This window comes from Zosterops lateralis (assembly GCF_965231275.1).
Source record: "Zosterops lateralis genome assembly, chromosome: 4".
Taxonomy (NCBI): Eukaryota; Metazoa; Chordata; class Aves; order Passeriformes; family Zosteropidae; genus Zosterops; species Zosterops lateralis.
In genome coordinates, this window is record NC_139765.1 from 11190897 (window position 1) to 11203864 (window position 12968).

At 37.9% G+C, this 12968-nt stretch overlaps 1 protein-coding gene across 1 annotated transcript in view; it reads left to right on the plus strand.

Moving 5' to 3' along the window:
• Positions 1–8580: 8580 nt before the first annotated feature.
• Positions 8581–12968, plus strand: part of SLC15A5 (solute carrier family 15 member 5) — a gene marked incomplete at both ends in the record, with an annotated part of 28663 nt that continues 24275 nt past the window's right edge. Inside the window, 2 exons of the mRNA XM_083859094.1 lie at positions 8581–8896; positions 10521–10743. Coding sequence (XP_083715220.1) covers positions 8581–8896; positions 10521–10743 — 539 coding nt within the window. The remainder of the gene's footprint in view (positions 8897–10520; positions 10744–12968) is intronic.

The window sequence follows — 12968 nt, forward strand, 5'->3', positions numbered from 1 at the left end:
TTATTAGAAAACATTCCTCTGAAGTATGAGAACAAACATGAGCTACGAGCTCTGTGCTGGAGATTATCTTATAAATGTAACATCTCTGCAGTGGGACAATATAAGTCTGCTATTTTTTTCTTCTGACAGCTGCATGGATTTTAACAGTTAGTTGCAATCATATTAAACATCTCCCTGCCATTTTTTTTTAGTGGGAAGCATGATTCTTTTCTCTTGGAAGGAGCCAGACCAGTTTGTGTGCTCTATCATCCATAAGTAACTGTAAGGACTGATCTGAATTGAGTGTTTATTTTCAGGTAGTGCAGTGTGGTAATCTGAGAGACATAAACTCATTGCAAGTCTCCCATGTCCATGGAATGGGAACTTGAAATTGTGAAAAGGCACTGGAACCAAAGGTGTCTGCCTCATCCCTTGAAACACTTGCCAAACTCTGTTTTTCTGTTAAAACTGAGGTCTTCTCTCTGAAGAAAAGGAAAAAGAGAAGTAATTCCTGCTTCCTGTCAGTTCTGTGCTTTTGCCACACTCTCTGCTTAAACTGATGCCCACCGTTACTCACAGAGAAAGGCAAAGATTTTGGTGACACGGCTGTATCACTGTTAAACACTGCAGCCCCTGTGCTCTCCTTGTGCATCACTTGGCATGTCGGCTTCTCCTTCACCCTTCCAGCCCAGCCAGGGGAGCTGGGTGAGGAAATTAGGGTGTCCTTGTGTTTTTCTTTTCCTGTCAGATCCTAGTGTGATAGCCAAAACTTGGTTTGCATTCCTCCACCTTCATCTCTCCTGCTGCAAATATAATTATTTGATCGTCTCGCTAAGAGATTTCATATCTAAGATCTTCAAAAAGTCTGTCAAGGAGAAAGCAATAGGGAGAAAAGCTGAGAAACTCAAATGTAGGTTTAGGTCAATGTGCATTATGAATGTGACAAAACTACTGATGTACAAACACTTATGTATCTAACTGTAAAATGTGAGCACCTAATACCAAATTTATTTCTCTATTATTCCCTTTCTTTCTTTTTGAGCTTAGGCTTTCTTCCTCTAACAGTATCAATTATTTTTCAATAGTGTCTCACATCCCATTCTTTCTCATCTCTTTTTCAGTACTACCCTTTTCTCTGCTAAATCATCAAAGATATTTTTGTTCTTTTATGGTGGCAGAGTCTGTAAACACGACCTTAGAAAGAGAATTTCTAAATGCGAGCATTTGTGATGCATTTGCACTAAAAGCTTTGAATTGCTATCTTTGATAAAGCTATTTGGTCTGATTATATTGTTTTGGAATCATGCATTCAGGTGCACCTCTCTAAAAAAAATGAATTTTTCAAAATGTAGTATACTGCACATCTCAAAATGGAGGAGGATTATTTTTAAACTCAGTGTATTCCATGTAAACAATTGCATTTCTGTCCTGAAATTCACACAGAAGCACTTAAACTGAAATTTATAGTCCAGTGTTTAAAAACCAATAACTCCGAATTGTAAAGGTGTATTAAATATAAATAAAAGTAATAATTATTCTAGTTCTATTTCTCTTAAATTGCTTCCATGCTTTCAAAACTGCCTGGACAGATGTTGCAGACACCTCTTGTATGGAACATGACAAATACTCTATGTGAGCACTGAATAGCAGGTGGAAGAGCCACTGATGGCTGTAGTGTGATTTTTAAGTGGAAATTGAAAACAGCACTTCCAAATACAAATTCAGATCTCATAGACTGCAATCTAAGTGAGAGTAACTGTGCTTTGGGAAATTCAATGATGTCTTTAAAGAGCCAAATGCAGTTAGGAAAAGGTGTATTCAAATTATCAGAGGCCCAGAGGTGCAGCCAGCTATAAAGTTATGTGCTGTGTTGTGATCAGCGTTTGAGGCATGGGAAATCTCCCTTTCCTTCAGAAACCTCTGTAGCTGAAAGCATCCCAGCACCCACCCATGGCATCAGTGGGAAGGATTGTGCCAGCCCTCTGACATCTGTTTGGGTTCAAATCAGCCAGATTTAACAGTAAATGGAGTTGAAAAATTAATCTGGTGTATTTCTGTTGAAGCTGATTTTGAAACAGTTCTGCTGTATGTATCCCCAGATTTGGAGTGTAACTTCAGTTTTGCTCATTTTAGGCAAATTTCTAACAATAAAGGACATTGTACCTGGAAGGATCAACTCCCTTAACCTGCTGGCCATGCTGACACCTTTCATAAAGACCAAAAACTGGATTAAAAATCAGTTTTAATGAGAAAATATTAGCCATTGCAAGAGAAGCATTTTAAATTCTGCCATTTTCTCTCTCAACCAAGACACTCAAGGCACTGTAGACAAGGTCTGGAGTGACTCACAGTTTCCTCAGCTTGTGGACATTCAAGTTTGCAGATGAATAAATAAAATTATGTTACACTACTTCCTGTACCAGTTTACAAGGCAGAAATGTGTATAAACAGATAAGGGAAATAAAAAAGGTTTCAAGATGACTGAAATTTCCTGCCATCAACTTTTATGTGATCATCTGTGTATGAGAATTTTTAATGGGCAGACAATCTGGGGTTCATATGACCATTGACACATCCCACGCAAATTTGTAAGATTGCAGATATTATTTGGGGATCTGGGTAAAAACTTTGAGGTAATACTTTTGCCTTTGCAAAAGGATGCTCTGGTGGCTCCAGCATTCAGGCCTCAGTTTCTGCCATTCTTGTGCCAAAACTGTACTTTTCTCAGACAGTGCTTTTTCTCTCCTGTCTGTTGAGGAATTTCTTTTCTGTAGATGTAATTAATTATTTATTGACATGGACCCTTGCATTTGCCTCTTCCCAAATTCCAGGAGAGCAGCCCTAATCTCTAGGTTACAAAGTCAGCTCACAAAGCTTTACAGAATGTGAAGCTCCAGCAGGAAAGATTAAAAGACTACCAGGGCACTGCAGTGGTTGGAAATCTCTTCACTGAGGTGGGAGATCTACTGTCAATCCCCTGCTCTGATGATGATTTGCTTCTAAAAAAGATGCTGACACCTTTTCCTGGCTTCTCTGAAACCACTTCTGTTGGACCAGGGATGAATTTAGAGCAGAAACTCAACCACCCCATAGTACTTTTATATATGTATTTTAGAATACTAACCACAGTCTACTAACTGGACTTGAATATAAATTGACTGTCACTGTGGGAGAATAGTTGAAATCGTCTTGGATGTACAGATAATATTGTCTCAACTGTGAACTCTGCTTTAGAATCTCATTTCAGCTTCTACCTAAAAATCTATATGTCAAAAGAAAATATCCTGGGTGCCATCTACAAACTATAACATGACACAAAAAAGCCATCTTTCTATATGATAGAGCTACTTCTAATTTTCCCATTAGACCAAACGACACCATAAAGAATATCTGCCAACAACATAATCTAAAACCACACCATGCATCATGAAAAATAATTGCAATTCAATTGCTCCTGAATTATAAAACCGTCAGCTAGGTGCAATAAAGACAAAAGCCTTAGAACATATGATAAACTGCTTAGCATAGATAATTATGTATGTTTGAACAAAATCTCCAAAATAAAACATGTGGGGTTTGAAGGAACAGGGTAATCATGCCAAAATTATTCTCATTTATAGTAAAGGTTTAAGGATCAGCAATTTTAAAACCAGCTCCGTGAAAAAAAAAATTACCAAAACAAATTAGCACTCATAGAGTGTAAAGTAAATTTCTCACTCAGAGAGGTCATGCCCAGCAACTGGACAAGAAACTTTTTTCCTCTATCATCTCACTTAGAGTGTACTTTACCAAAATACTTTGTGTTGCTGCTCAGCATCACAGAATGGCTGAGGCTGGAAGGAACCTCTGGCAATTTTCTACTCTACCCCACCTGCTCAGAGTAGTCACCTGCAGCAGCTTGCTCAGCACTGTCTCAAGTCAGGTTTTTAAGATTCTGCTTCATCCTCTCTGGGCAACCCCTTTCAGTGTCTAGCAACCTCACAAGTTTTTAATTATTCCTAATCTGAGTTCTCTTTGTTTCATTTTGTGCCCATTGCCTCTTGTCCTGTCACTGGACACCACTGAGGAAGGAGAGTCTGTCCTCTTTGCACCTTCCCTTCAAGTATTTTTGTACATTAATGAGAACCTCCTGAGCCTCCCCTTCAGGCTGAGCAGTGCCAGCTCTCTCAGCCTCTGGTCATATGAGGGATGCTTCAGTCCTCTCATCATCTTCATGGCCCTTCACTGGACTCACCCCAGTGTGTTCACATCTTGTGTATTCTTGTACTGCTCTGGGTACCATTGAAAAAGCTAATTCTTGCTTCCTGTCAGTTCTGTGCTTTTGCCACACTCCCAGCTTAAATGAGAGAGAGAGGAAAAAAATTACTCGGGGGAAAAAGTGGGATTCAAGAAGAAGGCTTTTGCAGGACAAGCAGGGAAAATAAAGCTTCTAGCAGATGTCCTGTCTACACTCTTCACCAGGACCTCTGGGGAGAGGGATTTAATTCTCGTTCTTGGTATGCTGCATTTCAGCAGAATGAAGAAAATGGGTTTCCCACATTATTTTTGATTGTTACTCTATTACGAAAAAGCAAATAAACTTCTTAAAATACAACTTTTCCCTAAATTTAAAGTATCACCTTGGTCTTGCACTTCCACAGACAAAAGTGGCCACGGAAAAAGACAAACTTAACATCCCTCCTGCAGCAAGGCAGAACTGGGTAAGGTTGCCAGTTAACACCTGGCTAAAGTGTTGAAACTTTTGCAAAAATACTTACCAAAAGGAGAATAAAATTATTCAAAGTTAATGTGGTACCATAGTTCCAGAACTTCTCAGAGAATCTCTCATAATCAGTAATTTTAAGAACAGATTATTTCATAGATGCCTTTTTTCTGCCTTCAAAGTGTCCTTTTAAAACATTTGAGAGACCTTTATAAAATATAAAATAATTTTATTTTAGTAGATTTGCTAACCTAATAGATTTCATAAACTGGCTTTCTCAAACTCATGGTGACTACATTTCAGTTTCTTAATTGACCTTTTACATCCTTCACAAGCGCTTAGGGTTTGCTTATATTCATTCTTCTGGTATGTAGTCAGACAAATATTAGGGAGAATTTTACTGATGCTGATGAAATTTCTCAGAGGCATCAGATATGGGTTTGAAATGCTGGGAACTCCAAAACAGTTCTCCTTCAGTCCAGAGTACTCCGAGACAACAGTGACAGGCAGTAGAGAAATCACTAAAAAGTTGTCCGAGGTAACAATTTCAAGAGAAGAAGTTTCATTTTTCACCTCTGAAATAGGATGTAGGGAATAGAAATTAGCACATTGTCCAATGTGACACCTAAAGATGAAAAAAAAAGGGATCAAAAAAATTTAATAGAAAAAGACAAAGTTCACCCTAGAAACTATTTTTATTTTCTTTTTAAACTATGAACCTTTTGCTCTGCATTTCTTCTGTCTTTTAAATTGCAGTCCTCAAGTCAATGGTCATTGGGCCAGCTTCTCAGACCATGCAAGTTCATGGGAATCCTGTGCTAACTAGAAAGATTTGACCCATGTAACTTTTTATTTACAAGTGCCAAAATTCTTGTGTTGCGTTGTCAGCCTTGTCCATATCAATTATGTTTCTACCCCAGACATTTAGCAGGAACCACAGCCACTGCTATGATGATGGGTAACACCTCTCACATGCTCTTTAAAAGAGTAAGAGTCAAGATTAATTAAATTTACTAAAAGATTTGAGAGACTTACCTTTCTAGAACACAAACAGATGTTTAAAGTTACTTCTACCTTTACCTAGAACTGTTGTACTGGACACTGAAGTTCTGCCTCTTCAATTTCAGTAAATTACCTCTACAGTAAAAACACTGACAACTATCCCTTGCCAAAGAAAATTAGTAGAAAATTTCAGTTCCAACCTGACCAGCTTAATTCACTTGCCTAATGTTGATGTGTAGGTTCCAGTATGAGAAAAAGTAACCTTTAACCTGGGGTGGTGGGACAGCAAATAGCAACTCTTTTATTAACATCCAGGCCTCTAGTGGGCTGACACTTCCATGTGAGAATGAGTATTTTTATAGACCTCTCTCTAAGATGTGACTGCCACATTTTCAGATCTTTAAAGATTTGTTTAAAAAAACACACAAAGTCCTTACTGGCAGACAGAAGTACTGCCAGAAGGGCTGGGTTTTGAAGTAGGAGTTATTTTGTGTGTCCAGTTTCTAGGAGCTTCAGTACATGTAAAGCTCTACATGTGTTAATGCAAATAATAGAGTTTTTTCACCAACCTTTATGCAGTTCTATTAACTTAAGAATAAGTAAGAATAAGCCAACTGAATGCCAGATGATTCAACAAAAATTCACTAGAAAACATGTCAAGTAAATAGACTGATCACCTATAATTGCTGCAGAAGTGATTAAAAAAAGTAAATCAATCAAGATCCTGTTGTTACATGGAGCTGTACATTCTCTTTAGCATTGAACATGTTAATCAGGTACTGATTGATCTATGGCTGTCACCACCACACCCTCATTGATCACATACAAAGACAATTCAAAAGTAATCATGAAAATGACTGCTTCCTGCTTTCTAGGGTATTTATAAGGCTCAGTCAATTATTCCCTTTTCCCAGCTTATAACCCCAAATTTGGGTAAATGAAGCCACATGAGGACTAGGAGCCTTCCCAGCTGGGAGCCCTGCTCTGTGCTGCTTCCCATGATGTGATTCCCTGTGAACTGCTAGCACCCATGAGAACAGGTAAACTTGGCACTCTAAAGGAAAACAGAGTATTTCACATTCAAATGTCTATTATAGCAAGAGTTTATTTGTCCTTATGTTTTCTATCTGCTGTTAAAATACAGTTTTATTTGCTTAAAAAAAAAAGAAAGAAGAAGAAGAAGAAAAATCATTTTCTTTATGGAGAGTTAGATAAAAGTAGCTTCATGCAACAGAAGATATGTGCACCTCTGAGGTAAAATACTTTTCTCTGGCCTGTTTTGATTTGAGATTGGCTTCTTTAGGCTTTGATGAAGAAACTAAGATGAGTTATACTTTTGATTTCTCTGGTTGGTTTGCTCAAAAGAGGAGCATTTTAGCTATCATGGATCAGAAAACAAAAGTAGTTCTTGGCATAAGTCACAGCTGTTTTCATTCCCAATTGAATGTCTCTGAAAACTATGAGTTTTTTTGCTGTCTGAGTTATTGCTTTAGACTTACAATAGATTAAAAAATATATTTAATTTTAGGAAACAACTTATTACTACTTGGGTTTAAGCTTCAGAGTTTTTGGGCTTTGCTTTTGAATCATGGTATTTTTTTTTTTTTTTTTTTTTTTAGGTAATCTTGGACTGTTTATCCATACTGGTTATACGCTATTGTGCTTCTCTTTTGTGATGCAGTAGTACTCATATTCCAAATAGATCTGAAGAGGCCAAATTTGAGTAGTTCTAAGGCCAGATGGAAGCAAACAGCAGAACCCATATCTCAAAAACTGCCATCAGAAACACTGAGAGCTCTGTTTAGAGAAACTGACCTGGTTTTCCACTTTCTTGTAACATGTGTATGCAACTACATCTGCACAAGATAGATGTGGGATGCTTCCCTTTGTGGGTGGGAACATTTTGAACAGGTGTTAAGGATCTTGATGAGGTCCACAAAATGGAGAAGCCAACCTGGGAAATCAGCAAACTTTGCTGCGGATAAAGTAGCAGGAGCATTATAAAGCACTGTGAGTTTAGCTCTTCCTAATTCCCTTTCAAGGCTGTAATAGCCTTTGTTTGATATGGAAGAATATTGCTTGTGCCCCTGCCCCTTCTGGTACATTTATAGCTACAGAGGAGAATCTGCATTAAGAAGCTGTTGTGGGCTAGGCTGCTTCCGGGTTGCTCTTTTTTCCTTTTGATAATAAATTCAACTTTATTTTAAAATTTGTTTTTCTAACTTAAACCTAGTAGCATTACTTATTTTTATAATTAGCTTTATCTGAATTTCAACCAGAAATAGAAAAAAATAGCACAATCACTGCATAATGTTAACCTTAAAAAAATCCCTGTCTTTATCTGCTTGCTGTTTTTCACTTGTTGCCTAATTAAAGTATTGGATTATTTTAACCAAATTATTTTCTCAATCTGTTATTTGAATTCTGCTGAAAATGTTAGCTTTCATGTATGTTTAAACCTTTATCTTTAACATACAGATTGAGTTTAGCACACAGTATTGGATTCACATAATTTAATAGGTACTATAATTCTGGGGAAAAATCTCATTCACCCCCAAGTGAACTAATTAAATAAACTACTTAACTTCCTAGTGTTGCTACATTCAGAAGCTGAAATATTCATGTAGTTCTTTGATTATTTTGGTTTTTGGTTTTTTGGGTTTTTTTTAATATTCTTTGATCCTACATGTAATATCTCAAAAGTGACAGGTGCCCTAAGAAATTGTAGTAGCAGAGTGTGGAATTCAAAGCGAGAGTCTTACCAGTCTGCTAATGACAGCAGAGGAGCACAGAAGTGTATACCTGTAACTCCAGCTGCTCCACTCAAGAATAAAAACCAGACAAGCATGCCTGATGCAGGCAGGAGCGACACGCAGGAGAAGGGACTTTTGAACCACATGGCTGACAAGGAGCAGCGGCCTGGGAGGAGTGACCGTGCTGGGAAACTCGTGCCTCAGGCTGAGAAGAAGCTGCACGAGGCTGTTTGTGTGCTGCTGGTGGAGCTGTGCGAGAGGTTCACCTTCTTCGGCATCGTGTGCAACATGATCCTCTTCTGCACCACCAAGCTGGGCTACCGCAGCCACCAGGCTGCCATGGTCAATATGTGCTTTGTGGGCACGTCCACGCTGACACCAGTGCTGGTGGGCTGGCTGGCAGAGTACTTGGTGGGCAGGATCAAGCTGGTGTGTATCTGCATGTTCCTGCATTTCCTAGGTGGGTGATAGCCTGCTGGCTGTGTCACGTTTTCCTGATTCTCTCTTGCAGAAATGTGCTCTGGAGCGTTGTTTTTGGTGCCTAAGAGTTTTCCCCAGCCCCTTCTAACACCTAACTACTTAGCTCCTCCTCTGCAGGATGTGCTGCAGTGTTTTCACCTCTGTAGTTTTCTGAGGCAATGCTTTCAACAAGGCAGAGCCACATTTGCATGTGCATCTTGTGTAGATGGTGCACAGACTTGGCTATTGATAGCATGGATGCTCAACTCTTAACACTGGTTGCTAAGGTTATTAGTGTTTGGCACAAATGCAAGCCTCCAGAGACAGAATTTAGGAACTGCTTCCCTGCTGTTAGGAGTAAAATTATTTGTAAAGATATAAAGGACTTTGTTATTTGGACAAGAGTAAAAACATTTAAGAACACACCAGTAAAAACAAACTTTGCTTTAAGTATCCTAATACCTGCACTAAGGGTCTGCTTTCTGTTGGCACATTCTGCGTATTATTTTGAGTGCTTTTGACAAAAAATAGCATTGCTCAAACAAAACCCACCTTTTCTGTAGCATGTGGAGCATCTCCCATGCATTATTTCGACCTCCTACAGTTGGGAGGATCTGTCAAATTAATTCTTTCAAATTAAACCAAGTCGATGGAAATGCTTCTTGTTTGAACCACTTGTTGAGTAAGTCTGATTTCTACAATAGCCAGCCACATTTTTGTTTAGGCATGCAACAAAGCAAGTAAAAAAATCAGAAACGTTCCTGAAATGTTCTTGAGCAGATTGCAAAACCATTATTCAAGCAGTCTGGAAAAATATTTGCTGTTGTGTTCCACTGTTTCTCCCCTGATATTCTGGTTTAAATCTCTTTCTGCCACTTGTCCTTTCAGTGTGTTTCTTAAAGTAGAAGATTGGAGGCACAAACACAATTTGATGCATTTGGGTATTGTTTTAACTAGAACACTTCCTCCTTTGGAGCTAAATCATTAAATATTCCAAATATAAAGTTTAATATGCAGTCATAGTAGTGGCTAATACTGTTGTTGTTGAAACATCAATGTATTTTAAGCTTAGTGTCCATTAAAACTTGAAAAATCTATAGCTGACTAAATCTGAGTGACTTGCTTTGCAAAGTCTGAAGTGGCAAATGCAAAAGTTAAATTTTCTGAAAATCATATTTTCTGTGAAGCTGCTACAGAAAAAAGAAAAATGTTTTCCACACAAGTTTTGATAATTTATTTCTTAAATTATGATTCCTATTAAAATTCTGGGATTTTAGAAGATGCAAAAAACAAAGAAAGCTGCACTCAGCTGTGGGAAGTTTTGTGGGATTTTTTGGTGAATTGGTTGATAGAACTCTGTGAATCCTTACAAGCACTTCAGAGGAGGTGTGGTTTCTTGGTGGTCCATAGTGGTATTGCTTTACATAGAAACATCCAAAAAGTTTCTGCCTCTTTATAAAATTATGCCTGTCCCTCTTTACACTTTTCTGCTCTGTGTCTTTGATTTTCCATCTGTCTTTTCAGCATACCTGCTCTAAAAAAACATATATATATTTTTATAAAAATATATGTCTTATTCATCTGATTCAAATTCCTTTCAAATGACAATTTTCTTTCTGTTGCAGGCACAGCACTGTTACCTGTGGTGTCATTCCCCTTTGAAGATGTTCACATCGACAGACGGCACATTCTTCTCACCCTACCCAAAAGGGAGCAGAAAATCGTGTTCTATTTTGCACTCCTCACAGCCAGCCTGGGAATAGGAGGCATAAGAGCTATTGTGTGTCCACTGAGTGCCTACAGCCTCGAGGACTGTGGGCCAAAAGAGCTGCTTTCATTTTTCAACTGGTTGGTAATTTAATGTTGGCTAAATAACTGTTGGGGATGATAGAGCGTTGCCTTGAAATGCACAGCTGAAATTCAAAGGTTCTGTGGATGGTGGGTTTCATGTTTTGTTTTTAATGGCAAAAGTTTCATATTTTGGAAGAGTGTCCTAGAGTTAAAACTTTTCCTGACTTCTTCCTTTTGCTAGTAGATGATAACCTATTTTGGCCTCCTACAGAAATGTTCGGTCAGAGTTTTCAGGATTAAACAATTTGCCCAAATACTCAAAAGACTTGCTAACCTTATTGCTGTTGGAACAACATACTCCATTTGGTTTTCTGCCTTTAACATGGCTATGCCTTTAGGATATTTTGCTGTTGCTCCCTAGCAGTGACAAAATGCAATAACATGTTGGGATTTACATCAAGGTAAATTTTTAGCAGTGACAGGCAGCAGTAGACTGCTGGTTTGCTGGAAGTCGGGATTTCTAGTAGTCTCAAACTCAGGTCAGTGGTTGGGATCTGCTGTATAATTTCAGCTTTGTTGCTGCAAAGTTCTGGCATCTGTTAAACCACTTAGCTTTTGTATCTCAGTTAAATTATTTTTCATTCTTTAGGAAAAATTGCTCTTAAAATGTTTTTTTAAATCACGGTTTGGATTGGTTTTTTTCATATTAACCATTTCTTTCTCCATGAATTACCAGGAAGGTAATTTTTACTGATTTAGTTGCCCTTATTTGCCCCTTCTGTAGCCCTACAGAGAGTGCTATATTTTCTGGTTAAACCATGCAGTGAGGAAATTGCAGTGGGACTCTCCATATTTCTGCTTCAAGGCAGGGTGAAAAAAAGCCCTAAACTGCCCCCTTTTTTTTTCCTTTACACACAAGGTTATTAAAATTAAAACTGAGTACATTTGCATAGTAACAATGGAATGCTGAAGAATCAAGATCTTGGTGAATCAGATCTCTCCTCCTTTGGGGATGGCTTTCCTGGCTTTTCTTTTTTCCTCCAATTATGTTAATATCAAGGAGTTTTGAATTAAATCCAAACTTCAGTGAATAAAATAGCTTTACCAAAGGTGGATGAGACTGTTTTAGTTCCTTAGAGCAGATTCTGCCTCCTTGACCTGCCCATAGGAGAGAAGAGAAAAAAAAATCCTTCCTTTTTACTCTATTCTGAGTTTTAATCCTTAATTAGCAACATCATTTTGATTAAGTAAGACTCCAGGGGATTAAGACTGGAGAGCAATCAGTTGTTCTGAAAGATAGCTCTGGAGAGTTTATTGTACTGTGGTCTTGGCCATTCAGAATTGTGTTTAATCAAAGTGACATTTCTCAGTGTTGATTACAAAGGAGATATAATAAGAATAAAAAGTACTTGGGGGAATCCAAATGGGTCAGTTCTTGGAACTTTGGAAATATCAAAAAAGGCATGGGTGCAATTCAGAAACATTTAATTTTTAAACTGGCACCCAAGGAGGGTCTGTTGGAATGCAATCTCAAAGTTTAGAGAAATGAGGTATTAATTCTAAGCATTTTTAGTCTCATTAAACCACTCAGAATATAATCACTTTTTCTTGGTAGCCTGTTCTCTCTTGGTGGGTGTTTGTCATGGGCTTGAATTTTAAAATGATATAAAATGGGATTGCATACTCTTGATGAGTTTGAGTCTGGTCTTAACCAAGTTCTGTTTAAACAATCAGAATTATTGAATTAAAGATTGGGTTAAAAATCCTGATAATTACCTGTCTTCTAATTCAATCCTTCAAGAAGATTGCTTGGCACATCTTATAGCTTGGTTCCAAGCTGCAGTATGTACTGTAGCTCTGACCTTATAAATAAACAGAATATACCTATTCTAAGTGAAGAAAAAACTTGGATTCTGTTGGATTAAATTTTTCTGCATTTCCAGGGTTAAGGTTACAGACTGGTACTACTTTGCAGCAGGAGAAATACATTCTGTCTGTAGGGGCATAGAATGAGAGCAAAGGGTACAGTGAAAATGAGCAGAGATGTATCTTCTCTTAAAGACTTGCTGTAAAAACTGCAAAGAATCAATGAGACCAACGGTGTTTCCCACCCTCACACTCTGTTTTGTTTCCATGTATTGCAGATCAGTTTCTGCCATCTTTCTCAAGATTTTTAAAGTCTCACTTTACTTGGACTTTAAAAAATTTTTCTACCTCTTTGGGATTTTTTCCCCTCACTTTGTTTTTGAAGACAACTCCATTCTGGAAAAACTGACCTCCTC